This window comes from Alosa sapidissima, chromosome 8, assembly GCF_018492685.1.
Source record: "Alosa sapidissima isolate fAloSap1 chromosome 8, fAloSap1.pri, whole genome shotgun sequence".
In the NCBI taxonomy this organism is placed as follows: Eukaryota; Metazoa; Chordata; class Actinopteri; order Clupeiformes; family Clupeidae; genus Alosa; species Alosa sapidissima.
In genome coordinates this window covers 16,337,584-16,357,227 of record NC_055964.1, presented here as the reverse complement: position 1 = coordinate 16,357,227, position 19,644 = coordinate 16,337,584, and the positions used below count along the sequence as shown (strand labels likewise).

The 19,644-nt window shown below is 43.1% G+C and overlaps 1 protein-coding gene across 7 annotated transcripts; it reads left to right on the top strand.

The window, feature by feature from the left end:
- Positions 1-1,806: 1,806 nt before the first annotated feature.
- Positions 1,807-19,442, top strand: cdca2 (cell division cycle associated 2). 7 transcript variants are annotated; one of them, XM_042101939.1, is made up of 18 exons: positions 1,980-2,126; positions 2,617-2,804; positions 3,009-3,139; positions 3,365-3,536; positions 3,957-4,111; positions 4,186-4,303; positions 4,544-4,857; positions 5,853-5,916; positions 5,997-6,095; positions 11,722-11,816; positions 11,943-12,344; positions 14,236-14,293; positions 14,377-14,475; positions 14,687-14,727; positions 14,791-14,841; positions 15,013-15,105; positions 15,890-16,052; positions 17,520-19,442. In XM_042101939.1, exons 2-18 carry the CDS (start codon positions 2,624-2,626, stop codon positions 18,767-18,769), a joined length of 3,486 nt encoding a protein of 1,161 aa, XP_041957873.1. In that variant the 5' UTR covers positions 1,980-2,126; positions 2,617-2,623; the 3' UTR covers positions 18,770-19,442. The 7 variants fall into 7 exon arrangements, with proteins under 7 accessions (XP_041957867.1, XP_041957873.1, XP_041957871.1 ...); XM_042101937.1 differs by having other exon boundaries at positions 14,684-14,727; XM_042101933.1 differs by lacking the exon at positions 1,980-2,126 and adding an exon at positions 1,807-1,857 and having other exon boundaries at positions 14,684-14,841.
- Positions 19,443-19,644: the final 202 nt, after the last annotated feature.

The window sequence follows — 19,644 nt, the reverse complement described above, 5'->3', positions numbered from 1 at the left end:
CATTTAGGCTATCAATATAAACAGAGAGGGAAAGGGAAATCAGCCACCTGAGAGATACAAAGGCCACATGGTTGGGTTAAAAAAAAAGCCTTGGCCCACATGTTTTAATGATTTAAAAAGTAATCCCTTAAATTGATCAGTGTGGATGTATTCTGAATACCACCCATTTAAATTGTAGATGTATTTAATAGTCACTCATATTTAGCACATTAAATACATTGTTATTGTCCCGTTACATGTATTCTGTTTCTTCCCAATACTGTGCATCAGACAGTGACAGACATTCCAAAAAAACAAAACACAATACAACGCAAACAAGTGTGTCAACTCTTTGCCACTTTACATCAGCTCTTTTCTCTCATCGTTTTCCAAGCTTTCATGCTTCAAGTTGTCATGTGCCCCTACCTGTGTTGCAGTGTTTGAGTCCCTATACGTACTGTGTGCCGTCATCACCCATATGGGCCACAGTATTCACACTAATCATCTCTTTATAGGTCACCAATCACCACCACGCCTTCATCTGGCACGACAGAGGGAGAGAAAGAGCTGGATAAATACCAAGTAAATGGATGGCTGTATGTCCATGAATATGGATGAGACACACAGGACACTTTGACTGATTTTGCTGTAGACAAACGCAAAATTGCCAATCAGCCAGAATTAAAATGAGCCCTCATTCCCACAACAGCCCTTTTGCATTTATCTTTTCTCCATCTGTTGGTCTACTCCTAGAGCTATCTGTATACTGAAAACAGCTGTAGAGAATAGCATAGCGCTGTTTGTATACCTTCCTGCAATCATACTCACCAAGATGTTGAGAAAGCTGTCTCTTCGTTCTCTCTCTCTCTCTCTCTCTCTCTCTCTCTCGCATGCAGCTGCAAGGCAATTAGCTATTCTACAATCAAAGTTAATGAACGGGGGGAAACTGCAAATGCACACAAAATGCATGATTCATTATTTTGAATGGAAAACATGTAGGCTACATACACCACCTGTTTGTAGTGTTTTAAAATTGTGGAACTGATTCAGACTTTTAATAAAATATGCATCACAGACCAATCGTATATTATCTGTTAATCAAGGAGACAAGATAGGAGTGAGACAATGTAAGACCCAATGACGCAAATATATTTAGATTAGAGGTCTTTATTGTCCACTACTGTGGAAATTCGTCTTTGGCCCCACCAAACATGTAACACACACAAGCAAGACTACACAACAGGTACAACATAAAGCAGACACAAACAAAGACTACATACAAACTACTACAAAGATACAACAATAACAACATAATGCAAACACACACAACATATAGAAACATGGAAATGTGCAAAAGAAGTTGTCAATAAAATGCAGTAAATAATATAAGTTAATCAGTTAATCATAAAACTCATAAATTATATTGATTATACAAATTAATAGATGATGGTATAAAAGATTTCTTAAAAATGTTTCTGCTTGATGTAGGTACTCTATATATTCTTCCTGAAGGGAGTCTTTCAAAAGTGTGATGTAGTGGATGTAAAGGATCATGGACTATTTTCGCATCTGATATAGCAAAGAAACGTTGCATAGAATTGTTAAAACAAAACAAACCACATAAAACCGAGACAGTTTTCTATATTATATTCATATCTATGTAGGACAAAATAATGACCTTTGTTTACATCTACAGTCCTAGGAAATAAGGTGGAAATGGTTTTAACACGTGACGTCTACTATGGATTTCGATTGGTCAATTCATACCAAATGAGCTCCACAAAGGGGCGCTGCGAACGTTTTTGGTACAGTAGTTCAAAAAATAGTCCTCGGCGCATATCATTTTAATATATAAATGTTTCAAGGCCCCGGTAACAGGTGAATAATGGACATAATGATACTTATGTAATCTGTTTTATGACATTGCAAATATAATGGTTATTTCGCCTAAAAAGCACACAGCAAATGAGGTGCGTCTCGTTAGGGGCGGAAGAATACTTGACTGCAGTAAGGAGCGAAATTTGAATTCGTCAAAGACCTGTAACGTTTTGGTAGTGGTGTGTGCCTTCCTTCAATGCATTGCAATGTTCTGGCTTTGTTGGTAAACAACATACTTTAGTCGGGGGTTGGGACGATTAACTATAGAGGTAACGTAATATGTTCGTATCCCTTGCTTGCTGTATGTTAAATTAGTTGTGTTGAGGTAACGTTTCTTTCACGACAGGTCATGTTAGCAGCTAAGTTACTGTTGTGTTAGCTTACAGTGTCACCTAGAAGCTATGATATCATTATAGCTTTATAGCATGATAGCTATGATATCATTATAACTACAATGTATTAAATAGATCTCGAAAGGCTTGGTTGTACGGTTGTTATATGAATGTGTGCCACAGCTGACTTGGCTTAGGTAGCTTAGGTTGCTGTGGCCCATGTTTGCCTAGGCTAGGTGTTAACTTTAGCTGACATTAGCCAGCTTGCAGCTGAATACGTTACTGTGTAACGTTAACGTCGTGAAGTTTGTTACTTTGTGGATGCCTTCAAACTGAAATGTTCTATATTTGTATTGAAAACTGTCTTTAGTTATTCGCCAGTTCGATTGTGAAACAGTTTTGACTTAACCTTGCTCTACTGTGGCAGGAACTAAATGGCCAGTCTTGGTTCGACATCAGACATGGATTGCCTAAACATGGCCCTGTTGGACACCCCAACATCTCCAACCTCACCAGAACAAGGCGGGAGAACAGCACCTCTGGATTTCCCCCACGCCACACCTTTGCAATTTGGAATAACAACTAACAGCTTCTCTGTGCCCTCAAAACTCCAAGGTGAACAGCTGTTGCTGAAGAAATTATTGATCCCCCCCTGTTCAGTGTACCTCGTCATATGCTCCTCAGTAAACATCTGTGCCCCCAAACATATGTCTTGTCTTTTGCTGCTGTTCTGCAAAGCAACAAGGGTATAGTTTTCTGTTGCCTTCATATGTTGGGTGGAAAAACTAAGGGATAATCTTTCCACTAATCTTATCTCAGACAAATCCAGAGTGTCACAGCTGAAGGCCAGGCGGAGGTCGACAATTGGAGTCAGGGGGTCCCCAGAAACAAATGCTCTCATCCGCTACATTGCAAAGCAGAGAATGCAGGCTTCTTCACCTACAACAGAGGTATGAGCTGCCTTGGCATTGTACCTAGGACCTTGTGCAGTGTAGTCCTTGTACAATGTAGCCTAGTCCATGTACACAGTTTTTGATATTTTGTTAAGTGTGTTAGACATCTTAAGGCTGAATTTGCTTTGTGGTATTGAAGGTAGAATGAGGCTTTCAGTATCATTAATTTGGGCTTTATTTTGTTAATGGTTGTTCAGAGCTCTGTAATTTGTCTTTACACAGCATCTGCGATTGCAATCGTCACTGCCAAGAACCCAAACGCTGAAGCAGAAAATGGCTGCCTTCCAGATTGTGATGGAGGAGGTTGATGAGGAGGGGAAATTAGAATTGATGATTACTCCAGGAAAGAGCGATCAGAAGCTGGAGTGTATCGGTGCAGGCAATACCCATTCTGGTCAGTTACTGGGGAATGTACACAAGAATACTTAATTGGTCTCTATTGAGTATCATTATCAATTCAATTAGTTTCAACACTTAAGTTTGCACCCATTAAGGGTTCAGCTTCAGTAAACTGGAATTTTTATTAAAGAAAGACTATACAGATGGTAGATTGCTGTAGTTACTATGTAATGTGCACATTTTCCTTTAGCATGCTCTGTATGTCTGCAATGATTTATTGTACAGAGCTGAATGATGCACATTCTCATCAGTATGTGTGTTTCTTGGATATGGAACCCACGACTGTTGTTCTTAGCGCTTAGGTTAAACCTATTTTCTTTGGGGAGAAGACACCAATGACAGGATGTCTGCATGGGTGGATATTCTTAGTGGTAGTTTTTAACAGCTCAACTAATGAGAGCCCCAACTCTTACAGATAAACTGGACTCACTCCTGGGTAAGGAGAACAGGGTCACACCAGGCTATCTTAGCCCCGCAACACCACCACCCTCAAAGCGAGTGCACAGAGGTCCACTACAGGAATGTGAGGGGAAGATTAGAGGGGCCACATTCTCTGCCCCTCAGGAGAAGGTACAGTAGCCTCATCTCTAAGTCCAGTAGGGACTATGCACAAAGATATCAACATCAAATTTCCTCTCCCACAGGTTCGAGTTTTTGACTTTCAGAGCATTGCACATCAGGACACTACGTTTCATCGACAGGTTCAGCATATGCCATTCCCTGTTCTGTCTCAACAAACTAAAGCAAGCTTAAACCGTAGAGGTAAGAATGCTATGTGTGACCCAGTGAGGTAAACTCCTGTGTGCATAGAGTTAATTATTTTGTCAAGCCCTAATAAATGTAGAATGCTCTTATTTTTAACTAGAGGAGCATAGAATTGTTAAGTTAGTAAATAAATACATTTGCGGCTTTGTGAACCATGATCATTTCTTCAGTATGGTGTCATGTTTTCAGCTCATTAATTTGAAGTCAGGGCTATTCTGTTTTTTTCCCCAACTGTAGATGAGCCTGGGGTCTCATCTGTTACCAAGAAGAAGCGGGTACATTTTGGGGCGCCGCTCTCTCCCGAGTTCTTTGACAAGACTCTCCCTCCGAGCACCCCACTACAGAAGGGTGGCACCCCATTCCGGCAGCCTGTATCAGCAGGCTCAAACTTGCGGCCGTTACTCAAGACCCCCCAGAGAAATGAAGCTTCCATTCAACAGCCTGACTTCAACAGTCCAGGTGCTGCTGATGGCTCACCGACACTCAGCCAGACCAAAGTCCTCCAAGGAACAGTGAGCAGTGACATTGTGTTCCGAGATACAGAGGATGAGGTACCATCACTAATGACTTCTTCTTCCTTGTGCTCATTCACACCTAATAGGGACTCTACACCAAGCACGTAACTGAAGCGTTCTGTTCATGTTGTGTCTGCTGCAACAATTAACTTCCACTGTAATTAATGGAATGGATTAGACCAGTCTTCTAAAACTATTTTTACCCTCAGCGAACAGAGTGCTTCACTTGCAGACATGGTGTAGTCCGGGCCTTAGATCTCTTCTTTCTTCCATGAAAATATGCCACAAAAGGTATGCCAGCTGTAATCACAGCATAGAAACCACATCTGTGATTGGGAAATATCACTAAAGGCTTCATGTGAACAGACTCTGGTACAGGGCCAGGACTGTCTTCACAGAATACACAAGTTGCCTTTGACAATTCAACCAAGGAAGTCAAGGCCACATTGCATAGTGTAAGAAAAAACATAAACTCATTGTTGCAAGGATTATTCTGTGCAGACTTTGAGTTGTTTGCTGTGCCTGGAAAGGCACACAATTACGCTCCCCCTATGCTGTTCCAGCTCTTCTGATATTAAAGGTGGAGGTGGTTTAAAAGTGGCATAAACTGTGGCAATTTGCATCTTTAAACAGTAATTATGCTGGTCTAGGGGAGAGAATAGAAAATCTTGCGCAAAGGGCATCTAAGTCAGTTTACTTTTACCTATAGGACAAACATATTTGAATGGATTCTGCTTTACAGCACTTTGTGCAACTTGGAGACCTCTCAGCTTTTGCCTTGGTCACTGCTGGTGTTTGTTTGTGTTATTTCCTCATGTTCTTTTATCCTTTAAGACTTACACTAAGCACCTGAAGGCAACATTGGTACTTTATGATATTGCTTTGTCTGCTCAGAGTCATCCATTTGACATGGAATGGCCAGCACCAGCTGATTTATAATACCCCCGATATTTGTCTTCATTGTTTAAAAGGCCACTTGCTACCACAGAAATAATGGTTTAAGTGAAGTGCTTGGTTTTTTTTCCACCCAGGTTCCTCGACTTGTACTGGAGGAGAATGCTGAGGTTGACCTTGTGACAGAGTTGAACAGTGCAGGTAATGCATATTTTTCATTTCAAAGAAGAAATAATTGGTTTCTGCAAAGAACTCCCATCCTAAGGCCCATCTGACCTCAGGTATTTCTGAAGATGCCTCCTCAAACGAGCTGAGAGGCTCCCAGGCCCATGTCGTGACCTCTCTTTTCCAGACAGAGCCCTTCCTTGAGGAACAGACAGGTACCATTCTCTAATTCCTCATCTCCAGCACCACCATCACCCACACACACTCTCTTGCTCTCACTCACTCACTCACTCACTCACTCACTCATACTCTCTCTCTCACACACACACACACGCACACACACACACATACTCTCTTGTTCACACACACACACACACACACACATACTCTCTCTCACACGCACACACACACACATACTCTCTTGTTCACACACACACACACACACACACATACTCTCTTGTTCTCTCTAACACACACACATACTCTCTTGCTCACACACAAATACACACACACACACACACACACACACGCATAATCTCTTGCTCTCTCTCTCTCACTCACACACACACACACACTTTTCCATATTGTACACCTCTATTGCATCCTGTATTTCTGTTTCTGCTCCTACTGTTATGCAGACACATATAAACTAAAATTTACTATATACGGCTTTGGTTAGCTAAAAGTTATTTGCCTGTGCGCATTAAGGCGAGACACGGCAGGTGAAAACATAGTTTTTTCATGCACTGGTCAATTTCGAGATTTTGAGCTAATATGTTACCTTAGCATGTGTTCTATCACACTACTACAACAAAAAAGTCCGATTTACACATTTAGGTGTTTATTTCATTATATTGTGTCTACTCGCGCCTGTATATTTCTCCTAAATTCAGCAAAAGTTAGCATTCTAACCTTGCATGCACTCCCGCGACCGTATCCATATATGGACACTTCCTTTGTATCAGCAACCGATCGCGAAAGTTCAAAGGCGAGTCTAGGCTGAGAACGGAATCTCATTGGCTTGATTGTCTTTCAAGGCTGTTTTCTCAAAATGAGTTTCCTTATGCCTAACTATATGTAGAAGATTTTTACAGAGGGGTTTGTTGATATATATTCCTAGCCTGACTTACATGCCATTTTATGCCTAAAAACATGGCAAAAATCGATTTTTTTAGGGCTAACAGCATATTCTGATTGACAGGACAACAAAAGTAGATATTCATAAATCCCTCTGTAAATTTTTCCCCATCTAATATCTGAACACAATGAAAACATAATTTTGAACCTGGTTGTATCCAATGCTCAGGTTTCGTGCCTTAAAATGTATGCAAATTAGCGCATATTTAATTAGATAATGCCTAATTTGCCTATGTAAACATTAAATTACAGAAAACTTGTAATACATTTTTTTCTCATATTAATGTAAGTAATCAACTGGGGAAGTTTCATAGTGATATCTGCTTGTTAAAAATGTTACCCTATTCACCTGTAGTGTCTCGCGTTAAGCAGCAATGTAATGCATGATGTAACCAAATGGTTGTGTGAAGGTGGCTGTTGAAGGCCCCACAAGTGCAAATGCTGAGGTTGAAATCATCCCTTATGAAATGGGGCAAACCTTTAAGAACCCTTTAGGGTATCGCAACATAAACTGATATGATGAGTTTTTGCTGGACATCTCCCTACTGCATTTTCAGTATGCCGTATCAAAAAGCTACCATTTTCCGCCCGTGCCCTATATTCGGCCTTTATGTGTAGGTGTCATTTGATATTAATTTCTATACTAAACCAAAACGGCGGGTTCCTAAAGAAGCGCAAGCACCCACCCCATAAGGGTATCTAAATTATCTCTGTACTAAAAATGACATTGTACAAAGTCAAAGTCTGCTTTATTGTCAATTTCTTCACATGTCAAGACATACAAAGAGATCGAAATTACGTTTCCCACTATCCCACGGTGGAGACGACATATTTTACCAATTAGGTCCACAGACAAACATAACATTCAAGTAAACAATATAAAAAGTAAAAATAAGAAGGCACATACAATGAAGAAATAAAAGCAGCAAAATTTGGGTTGAAATTGTGCATACAGTAGACAGTCAATATAATAGTGCAAAAGTCAGGCCAATAAATGGCTGAGGTAGTTCTGTACAACAAGTTGCAAAGTGTACAAGTGGAGTAGTGCAAGGCAGCCATTGTGGGTCCAAAGTCCAGGATGTTATGTAGCTGAGGGTGAAGGGGGGAGAGAGTTCAGCATCCTAACAGCCTGGTGTATGAAGCTGTTGGTGAGTCTGGTGGTGCGGGAGCGCAGGCTTCTATTCAGTGCAGCTTCCGCCCCACACAGCGATACAGCTGGAGAGGATGCTCTCAATGGTGCCTCGGTAGAATGTGGTCATGATGGCTGGTGGAACACTTGCTCGCCTGAGTTTCCGCAGGAAGTACAGGTGGCGCTGAGCTTTCTTCGCCAGTGATGCAGTGTTGGTGGTCCAGGAGAGGTCTTCACTGATGTGCACCCCCAGGAATTTGGTGCTGCTCACTCTCAACAATCTCCTTGGTCTTGCTGACGTTCAGCAGGAGGTTGTTGTCCCTGCACCACGTGGTCAGAAGGTCGACCTCCAACCTGTATTGAGTCTCGTCGCCCTTGGTGATGAGACCCACCAGAGTTGTGTCGTCAGCAAATTTCACTATCTGGTTGTTGCTGTAGGTTGCTGTGCAGTCATGCGTCAGCAGGGTGAAGAGCAGCGGACTGAGCACGCAGCCTTGGGGGGCCCCCGTGCTCAGTGTGATGCTGCTTGAGATATTGTTGCCAACACTTACTTGAGGCCTCTGACAGAGGAAGTCCAGTCCTCATGGGTGCCGCAGAAACGTGACTGACACTAGGCTAATAAAATGAACCTGAAATAAAATAATGCATAATTTTGGAATCTTTCTTCTAGCTTTGTCACGCAGTTAAGTAAATGGAGGCCACATCAGAGAAAATAGTTCAGAACACCGAAGCTGCAATCATGGTTTGGAACGTATCCTGTATCTACAGAATTTACAGTGCTTGATAGCGGATTAGTTGTCATAGCGTTGTGTCACGGTTAATTAGCCAGCAACCTGGACAGGTTTTTGAAAAGAAAAGCTCCAGAGTGTGATACATTACGCCCACATCATCCTCTTCATCTTGCGGTCATTCAGTGAAGTAGGTAGAGACCTAGCAAGACTAAGAAACGACAATATGATAATTACCTCACGATTCATCTTCCAGGGGTGGGTAGTATCGAGGAACGGCAACTTTCCATATTCCTTTTTCAAAACTGTACTTTTACTTTCACTCAAGTACATTTTTGCGCAAGTAATCTACTCTTTACTCATTTCAATTTTCAATTGCCTTTCGTTATGAGTACATGTTTATTATCGGAGAAGAAAGTATCTCGAGGGAGAAAAGCGCACCCCTCCCTCGGTGCACAACGGCATGGAAGAAAAGAAACAGGGCTTCAGAATCCATCGTTACGTTGCCCCGCGATTATAAAAGTAATGACTGGCCTGACCATGTTGTAGCAGCCTACTACACTACTAGTACTCTATATATGAGAGCTGTGGACCAGGAGCTATGTGTGTGTCAGTCATCCATTCCTGTGAGAATAGAGTGGTTGTGTGCATTGTCCCAGGCCCAAGTCTCTCACTGAGTAAGTCGCGTGTGTGTGTGTGTGTGTGTGTGTGTGTGCGTGTGCGCGTGCGTGTGCGCGTGCGTGTGTGTGCGTGAGTTGTAGTATGCTACTGTACATGCGTTATGCATTTGTTGGTCTTCAGAGACAGTGTGTGTATTCTAATGATAATAAGTTTGGGGTGCCTTGAGATTTTTCATTCATGTAAAGGATTGATAAAGAGGTTGAGAAACACTGCTCCAGTGGAATTTTGATTTCGTGACGAGAATTGTCGCTCTAACGTTGATGTGCCGAGTGAGTGGGCGGAAATGGGGCACCCACCAGCCCCGCACCCAACTCTAAGCAAAATTGGATATTTTAGGCAGTGAAAGCTCCTGTTAAGAACCAAGTCAGATTTTGTTCAAATGTACACACTTATGGCTACTGAAAAATGTGCGATTCATCAATCAAATATTATTTTGAAGTATTCAAACATCTTGAACATCTTTGTTTCCAAATTTTGAACAAAAGGGGCGGAAATTGGTGCTTTTACAATATATCTCTCTATCCCTCTCTAGTGTGGGTTATAGGGCATCAGTTGACAATTGTTTTTTTGTTTTTTTTATTAATTTTACCCAATGAAATGGGCCAAGAAAAGTATCAATGTACAGAATTCCCACCCATCCTGGTAAACTTTGGTAAAAGTGGACCACATTTCGATTCATGGAAAACAGATGGAAAATGAGAGAAATTGTTAAATGTCCTGGGAAATGGTCCAGGTGTTGTCTTAGAGAATTGTTTCATCAGTCTTCCATTTCCCTATACAAGAATAGGTTGTATTTGGTTATGTTACAGCGCTTATAACCCACTCCCACTTATAACCAAGTCATGTCACATGGTAGCACGTGTAGTTTGGAAAACATAACAGCTTATGTGGCCGTATCAGATATTCTAGATGTTTACCAGTCTGCAAATTATCTATGAAACATGGCGTTGAATGAATACGGTTCAGCTAATACAGTAATTGAAACTATAAGCTGTATTTTGTGTTACTGTTCACTATATCAGCTCATAGGCGCTGTTTTCATCCTTAAAGATGCCTGCATCTTCCTCTGAGAGAAAAAGGGACGGTGTTAGCTCTGCCGCCGGAGAAGTGAGAACGAGCTACTCGGCAGTGATGAGAAAGATATTGATGTAGTGGAGACAGCAGTCACCCAGCAGAGCTTTTTGGCTGCGGCTTTATTACTTCGGAGACCTGGGGTTGAGGTCGGGGGGGGGGCTCTCTCCCTTCACTACATATTGTGTAAGAAGAAGGATGGCTTGCCATGGGGCTGTCAGAGACATGCCACAGAGAACAACATATTAGTGTAGGGTGCAGCCCCTGTCTGTCATATCTGCAAGGTCATCTCCAAAAATGTCTTGTGACAATGATGTCTAGAAAAGAGTGGGGACCCTGAGTGTAGTCTTGCCCTTAGACATATCTACCGAGGTCTGCAGTGATATGAGATGTGCAAAAAGTCTGCTGCTGGATTATTATTATTTTTCAAGTTGCACACATGGGAAATAACTCCATGTCCCCGTGGATAACTCCACTAACAATCCAATTTCATATTCCATTCCATCTACATTAAACTAAGATGTGCTGACAGTGTTGTCCTGATTCCTGCACATAAAGATTTCTACCCTGTACTTGTATCAGATGAGTAGGGAAGTGCTGAAACTTCACACAGGACTTGGAAATAACTTTACTGTCAACTTTACACAAATCACGTGATTGACACTGTAACATTTTTCTTAAATGTATGCTATAACAATCTAATTTCATTTACATTGAGATAAGGTATTTCAATTATTTTAAATTTTCATGTTTATTGCGAAGATATAGTAACATTTATGGGCTTCTTTTGAGCCACCGGTAGCAATGTTCCATGTGTCCCAAGAACCCTACCTGAAAAAACTTTCTTTAAAGGTTCAAAGTGTAGAACACTTCGGCCTACCTTTTTATCCCAAAAAGATCAGTTTGGGGACACCCCATCCCTAAACATGAATGCAAAGGGTAGATGTTTCAGAATGGGAATGGATTTATTTTGTCCTGGGTGGGTAAGAGACCTTTGCTCACTCAGTAGTTAATGGCTGAATCTGAGCTGTGGTGGCAGGGGTTTGTGTGGATGTCAGATTAAAGGCTGAATCTGAGCTGTGTGCTTTTCTCCAGCAGGAGCTGAGCTGAAGCTCGTCTCCTCCCCCCAGCAGCAGCAGGACCCCGCCACCTCGAGCAGCCCTGCCAGGACCCGCGGCAGGAAGAGGAAGGTAACATCTCAAGAGTTGTGGCTCTTCAAATGGACGCTTCTATCTCTCTGTGCATAAGCGCAGGCTTTGATGAAGCCTCCCCATGCACTGAAGGTGTTGACATGAGTGCCTGCCTCTATGTTCCAGCAACCCTCCGCAGAAGCAGCAGCAGCAACTGTTGAGAGTGAGCCCCCGTCGGAGAGGAAGAGGCCCAGCCACGCCGCCTCCACATCTGCCTCAGGGAAGAAGGTGTGTCAGTCGGAACAGAAGCGGGTGCGTTTCGGTGCGCCACTCTCCCCAGAATTCTTTGACAAGACTCTCCCTCCCAGCACCCCGCTACATAAGGGGAGCACCCCATTCCGTCAGCCAGCCTCCGCGGGGGCAAAGCTGTGCTCTGTGCTAAAGACTCCGCAGAGAGATGAAACCGCACTTCAACAGCCCGAGCTCTGCCGTCCAGAGGCCACCGATGGCTCACCCACCCTCAGCCATACCAAAGCCCTGGAAGCAGCTGTGAGCAGTGAACTCATGCTCCAAGATACAGAGCAACAGGTAATTACTACTACTATTATTATTATTATTATTATTATTATTATTATTATTTTTGGGATTTTGTACCTTTATTTGATACACGGGTCCCCATGGGCAATCCCCCCCCCCACACACACACATCAATGACTGATGCCCTTGTAGTCTTCAAAGATATGTGAGCAAGTTATGTATGTATAATTAGTCAAATTAAAAACAAAACACACCATCATCATTTCACATCATCATCATTTCAAATCTAACTTCTTTATAGCCTAGAAAATACTGTCCTTAAATTGTGTGCATGCACTGTTGCTGCAGTTTGAGTCTACTGATATGCGCTCTCAGTAAATGTCAGAGAAATACTCCCACTGTCAAGCCTTGGGCTGATAATCAATATTTGAAGTAAGTGTTCAGTCACAGCAATTAGGATAAGAATAGTTATATAATAATCCAATAAAATCTATATAGTATAAATCTCTCTCTGCCTGCTTTACAGAACAGTGGATTTGCACTCTCAATTAATTAACTAATGGATGCTTAAATTGTGCTATATTTTTCCTCCTTGAACAAAAGCGTGCAGAAATAAATTGCAGTGTTATGCGTTCAAATAAATTAAAATGGGGAGAGAGATGGTGCTCGATCAGTACTAAAAGGAATATGAGCAGCTTATGAAATTGGCTTATTCACTGTCTCCCCTAGAGTTAGATAAGTGGGCAAAAGCATGTTTGTCTCCGAGCATACATTCAGTCCGGCAGCGCCCCTGTTAGCTTAGTTTAGTATAGTGAATGGAATCTTTCGTAACTGGAAAGCATGTTGTGAGTAAAAGCAAAGTCATTTTAGGCAAGTCTCCCCACTCGGCGGCCATATACCAACGTTTTATGGGCACTCATCAGGCACAGTCTTTGGGTCGAACTGCGCGTGCGCAAGGCTTCACGACACCAATCTTGCTCCAGCGGCGAGATCACAACACATGATTGGCACGATGTCTTCACAACACACCATATGATTGGCTCAATGTATTCACATGTCGACGTTTTGCCGAGGAAGGGGTGGGATATGTGTAGACAACGGCCATATTGGCGTGACAAACTAGCCCCATGCATTTATATGGAGTATTTTTTGAGTGCTGTGTCTCCTCATTAGAAAGTCTCTGGTAAAAGTGAGCCAAAAAAAGAAAAATCCCTGATTACTTCATCTGGCCTGTGTATTCACAACGAGGAGGACAAATGGCATTACAGATTAAGACGAGGCCATGTCCTAGGCGGATATTGACTTGGGACTATATTGGGGTGAAGCACACATGAGTACCTTGTCTATCTCGCCACAGCACGGACAATCTCTGCGCGAAAAAAGCAGAAAAAGGCCTTGTTCCTTTTAAAAGGCCAACTAATGAACACTGCACAGTTTAACTAAAGGCTGCTGCTTTTCAAAAGATTTATACATGTAGCATCAGGATGTGTGAAGGTTGACCCAGAAGTGTCTCTGTCAAACATTTTGTTTTCTGTCTGCACCTTAAGCAGCCATTGAAAAATAATTGACTTTCCCCTGTGTATTTGTGTGTCTATAACCCGTCACCTTTGCCATTGCAGAATGATGAGATGGATATTACTCTAGGTGCTTAGCAAAGCTTGTGGTCATGGAGAAACGTCACAACTTCTGTTAAGCAGAGGTTTCACAGAAAGCGCTCGCTCATTGTTTTGTCGTCTTCTGACATTTGATCCTTCGATATTTACACAAAGTAAACATTTACTTCTGTGGCTTCGGCCTTATTTGATATTTGATATATTGGTAATCCCGGGAGATTGTCAATGGAGACCTTTTCGTTTTTTTTTGTTGTTTTTTTATTATTATTTTTTTTTTTACTAAGGAAACTAAGGAACTTTATTTCTTCTTTTTTTTTTTAAAATCTCAGATCCCCAGATTTCTTCTTGAGGAAGATGATGAGGTTGTGCCAGAGGTGAAGAGTGCAGGTAATATAAATTGTGTTACTTGGAGGAGGAAATAATTGCCTCCTACACTGATCTCCCATCCTAAGACCTCTCTGACCCCACAGATAATTTCAAAGATGCCTCCCTAGATGAGTTGGCTGACTCCCAGACACCGAACATGAGCTCCTCTTACCAAGTGGAACCTGTCTTGGAGAAACAGACAGGTACCATTCTGTGATTTCCCCCCCCCCCCCCCTCCCTCTCTTGCTCCCTCTTTCCCACATTCTCTCATTCTAGTCTTCTGTAATTCTCTCTCATCATCTGCCACAGAGTGTGTGTGTGTTCCCTCCTCCTGCTCCCCAGGCTGTGGTGGCAGGGGTTTGTGTGAATGTCAGATTAAAGGCTGAATCTGAGCTGTGTGCTTTTCTCCAGCAGGAGCTGAGCTGAAGCTCGTCTCCTCCCCCCAGCAGCAGCAGGAGCAGCAGCAGCAGCCGCCTCCTCCGTCACCACCTCCTCTCCAGCATGAGGAGCCACAGCAGGACCCCGCCACCTCCAGCAGCCCTGCCAGGCCCCGCGGCAGGAAGAGGAAGGTAACATCTCGAGAGCTGTGAACTCTTCAAATGAACACTTCTCCCACTGTTTTATTTATTATTATTTTTTATATATATAATTTATTTGTTTATTTTTAACTTTAGCTCCGGCTTTGATGCGCATTGCTATATACATTAAAGACTCACCAGTGCCTGTTTTCTCACTTCCAGCCACCGGCGGCAGCAGATGCTGAGAGCGAACCCCAGCTAGGAAGGCGGAGGCCCAGCCGCTCGGCTGCGCTCTCGGCCTCAGGGAAGATGAAGGTGCCTAGAGAAGCTCCAGTTGGATCAGTCTTCTTACACACACACTGTTTTTGTTTTGTTATGACTGACTGCACCACGCAGAGCTTAAAAGCAGTCACAAGACTCCAAATTGAACATGCTGTGTGAAGTTGGCACAACAGTGATGCAGTGGATATGCAGTCTCCACAACAGAAGATAAAATACAAGAATCTGTAGCAAGAGTGATGTAATGTTCCTAAGAGAGACAGAAATATTGTAAAATTCTATTTTGAAAGCTGCACTTTTGTTGGGTCTGTAGATCCTCCAAAGTGAATGGTGTGCTGTACAAAGAAATGGTCTACTCAACCCACACAAGTCTCACGCACCCTTGCTTACATAAAGGCACACTAGGGGAAGGAGATAACTACTACACTATACTACACTAACGGTTGGAGGTGTATTGATCATCTATAAATAGTATGCATTCAACAGAACACTATGAGGTATGCGTCTCTCTAACCCATAACAAAGCACACAGAACACAGAAAGATACAAACACAATGTGTACAGGAGAAAGAAAACCTGTGAGACAAATAGTACTTGAGACAAGGTTGGTGGACAGCATTTCCATTTTATTCTTGGATAACAAGTTACCTCAAGTGTGTATTGACAGAACAAACAGACATTGACAGAAATGTGTTCCTGCTTTTATTTTAAATTAGAGCCATGGCTATTTTCCAAACATAATGCATCAAAAATGTTGTGTCGGCTGAAGTGTATTTCGGGTTGTTTCAAATGTTTTTTTTGGGGCGGGGGGTCTCTCAAGGACTCTGCAGGAAAGCGGCGTTTTGGAAGTAAGGAGGTGGACCGCTCTCTGTATGGGAGGAGAGTATACGCCTCCAAAAACCCTCTGCTCAGCCCCGTCTTTGAATCCCAGGGTTCCAGCAGTGGTGGCGTCACTCCAGCTAACCCGTCTGGAACATCCACAGGTAGTACACCCTAATTAAGACACTTGACTGCCTTTAAGATTGGGCCTCTAAAGGAAAGGACAGTGTGTACCAGCCATAGCTATAACAACAAGGTGGATTGGTGTGTGTGTGGTGGGGGGTAATAATCTTCTGTCTCTTTGGACCTGGTACTGGAAATGCCATTATGTCAGTGAGTCAGAAAGCGAACGTTGGTGTATTTTCTGTCTGTATTCACTGAAAGATCAGGGCTGAAGCTGTGGCGAGTATAATGCCAGTCATCTTGTCCTTGATTGTGATGGGGAGCAATTCACTTTCCAAGCACAAATGGCTTGAATTTGGATTTCAAAGAAGAGACCTTCACTCCTGCTGCCATGCTGTGTCTCTTCTTTAAGTGATTTCATTCAGTTGATTTGTCCCTGGGCCAGGAAAAGCAAATATATTTGAATAGTACATTTCATAGTCAGTGGGGCTTGACAAAATGTGATAGAAAAACTGAAATATGAATGAATGAACCTGACAATACAAATTTAAACAGCAAAACCATTTATAGTAGAAAATAATGTAGGTTAAGGACGATGCACTTGCATGGAAATAATCTGAAAGCATGACATACCTCAACTGTAATAAAAGATTCATCCCCTGGAAAAATGTGTGAACCACATAAAGCCTACATTTCGAGGTTGAGGATGTTGCAGCTAAAACAATCATTAAAGGATAAATCTGGAGATTTCACTGACAATATATGGATGAGTCAAGAAATCACTCAGCCATGATCTCAATAATAGTTTTGACATTTGACTAGCTTGATATTGTCTGGCTTGTAACAATAGCCATGGAAAAGTGCCTGAGATTTGACAATATTTGCAGCATGACTTTAGTCCAGCTCTTTCCAGAGAAGCACTGGAACGCTCTCATGTCCAGCCTGGCTTGGGCAGTATTTCAATTATTGTATTATATATAAATAATATATATATATATATATATATATATATATATATATATATATATATATATATATATATATATATATATATATATATATATTGTATTATTTATTTAGTTGTTAAACATTTTAGACAATTGTGTGTGAGCATAGCCAAATGCGATTTATAAACAGTACAGTCATGAAGAGGAGTTGCATACAAAATCTGCACAGAAATAAGCTGAGGTTCTTGAATGTGTCCTTGTTGAAAGGGTGGGAAAACAGACTAGTTATGGCTGAGTATTATGATGTTTAGAATTGTCAATGCTGTTTTTTAAATAAGCTTTCATCACATGTGCAGCAAAGTGAACATAACAGCCAGTTACAGAGGCAGGGTCACAGAGTACAATATCACTACATACCAATCTACTATTAGCCATTAATAGCATTTCTGGCCATGATTATTACACATCAACAAAGGATGCTTCAGGTGTCGAGTGGTGAATTTCTACCTGTTGTATGAATGTGGGAGGGCAGAAATTCAACCTCATGTCCATGTTTCACAGGGAATGGAGTTCCTCGCAAGTCCCTGCCTACTCAGAGTTCCCAAAGTGAAATTGTTAGTGATGTCGTCACTGCTGCCGGCAGGTGGCGCCAACGCTTCTGCCCCCAGCCCACTGAGGAACCCTCAGACATGAGTGACCTCACCGAGGCCCAGCAGGCCACAGGGGACCATCCTCCTGAAATCCCCGCAGACGGATCAGAGGTGAGCAGCCTGCCATCCCAGGCCGCATCCAGCACCACACCCAGAGGCAGGGGCCGCCCTAGTAGGGCCAATCCCAAACCCAAGACTCCAAAAGCTGAAGCTGCCCCGGCCAAGCCCACGGTCAGACGCAGCAGGGGCAGAAGAAGTGGCTCCTTGCGTAGCGATGCTGCTGCCCACATGACTGAGGCCCAGCCTGCTGGCGAGGAACATGAGAACGTAACTGGGCAGAGCAGAGGCCAGATCCACCCCGAGGCAGAATCAGCGCTCTCCAGCCAGCCCACTCGTGACCATCATGAGAGTGGTGGCCTTCAGCTGAGCCCTCGCCACTCCACTGAGACTGCCGACACCCACGGGGCCGAAGCAGCGCTGTCCCACGAGCCCTGCGGCGAGACCGAGCATCAGACCGTGACGAGCGCTGATGGCAGACAGAGCCCTGCCATGGAGGGAGATGAGAGTGACGTGGACACTCTGCAGCACCAGGATCCAGCTGGTCCCTCAGGCAAGCAGAGGAAGAGAGCAGTTGGAGGCAGAGCCAAACGGAGGAGCTCTCGGATACAGCTCAGCGCAGTGATGGAGGAGGGGGGCCCTGGACAGGAGAACGGAGAGGTGACCGATGAGAAGGAATCTGAACTCCCAGCTCCGTCTGGGTTGGAGGACTCGGGCAAGGCTGGCGTGTCCGAGTCCAAGGGTACAGACAAAAATGGCCTGGAGGACAGGGACGCGCAGGAACACAGAGTGAACTCGCATGCAGACAACAAGACTAGTCTGGCACCGTGGCAGCAGATAGAGTTCAGTATTGAGGACGTGCTCAAGCCGGTGCCGTCGAGCAGGCGTTCAGTGCGGCGCAGCCTAAGGAACCGGAGCGAGCAGGTGTCCGAGTCCGGGGCCTTTTCCGGCCTGGCATGGGTGGCACACACTTCCCCCGACATTGCCGCGCCCCGCCGAGCGGGCCGCAGAAGAAACAGCTCACGCCTCAGCATCAACCTCCAGCCCCCAAACCTTCTGGAAGAGCCCGAACCCCAGGATGAACCTGAGCCAGCAGAGCCATGAAGGCATACTGTGCTCTATAAGTTTACCAAACCGTGGGAGAAGACTTTCTTTTAGATCTGTTTTTGGAGGAGGTTGGTTTTATATCTAATCTTTTATGTTTTTTGTTTTCTTTTGTTTTTATTTTTTTTTTTAAACCTAATCATTCATCTGGCTCTCTGTGGCAAACCCATCCCTGAAGCTGTTGGAAGCATCACAGTGCATTCCTAATATCTAATATATTCTATGTACATCGAAACATCTGAGCCCGGTTCGAAACAAGCACTCTGACTTCCATTGTGTGACCCCTGTAAATATACCTCTTTTATTCGCCATTAAAACCACTGAATGATGCCCTGATTGACCATCATTTCACAGAGAGCAGTTTTTCGAGAGGCAATTATCCACATGTTAGTATGACTCACTATCCAAACAAATGACGGTCATTAAACAGGAAACTGTTGTAATTTGTGTTTGTAGACACATCCATACAGCACATCACTTCTGTGTGATTCACTGAGAGTTTCAGTGTTGTTGTCATGATTCATAAGCATCTCTTAAAATACATGTGGTCACCAGGCTCACCAGTTTCTGCTTGGTAGTCATGTAATAATTTGAAGGTTAAGTTACTGGTCCTGTTCTTCTGCCCATGAATGATGTCTACTGTATTATTAAACTCAGATGTTGGGAAACGTTGGTACATTTGCATTGTCCATTGATGAGCACAGGTCACTAGTACAAACCTTTTTTCAAGTGTATTTTCAGTCAGTAGTGTTTTATTTATTCCAAGCAGTGCCCACGTGAGGGTGGTTTCAACCCAAGTAACAGATCAAAGAGAAGCCATTTAAAAGAGAACCAACAATCTTCTGTTTAATCTGAATCAGTCTCCTTACACAACA

What these genes read in the sequence shown, in the direction of transcription:
- cdca2 (XM_042101933.1), top strand. Translation starts at nt 2,624, where the DNA reads ATGGCCAGTCTTGGTTCGACATCAGACATGGATTGCCTAAACATGGCC. An exon ending in CTTCTTCACCTACAACAGAG is followed by an intron (nt 3,140 to 3,364) that starts GTATGAGCTGCC and finishes GTCTTTACACAG; the next exon opens with CATCTGCGATTGCAATCGTC. An exon ending in TCTCTGCCCCTCAGGAGAAG is followed by an intron (nt 4,112 to 4,185) that starts GTACAGTAGCCT and finishes CCTCTCCCACAG; the next exon opens with GTTCGAGTTTTTGACTTTCA.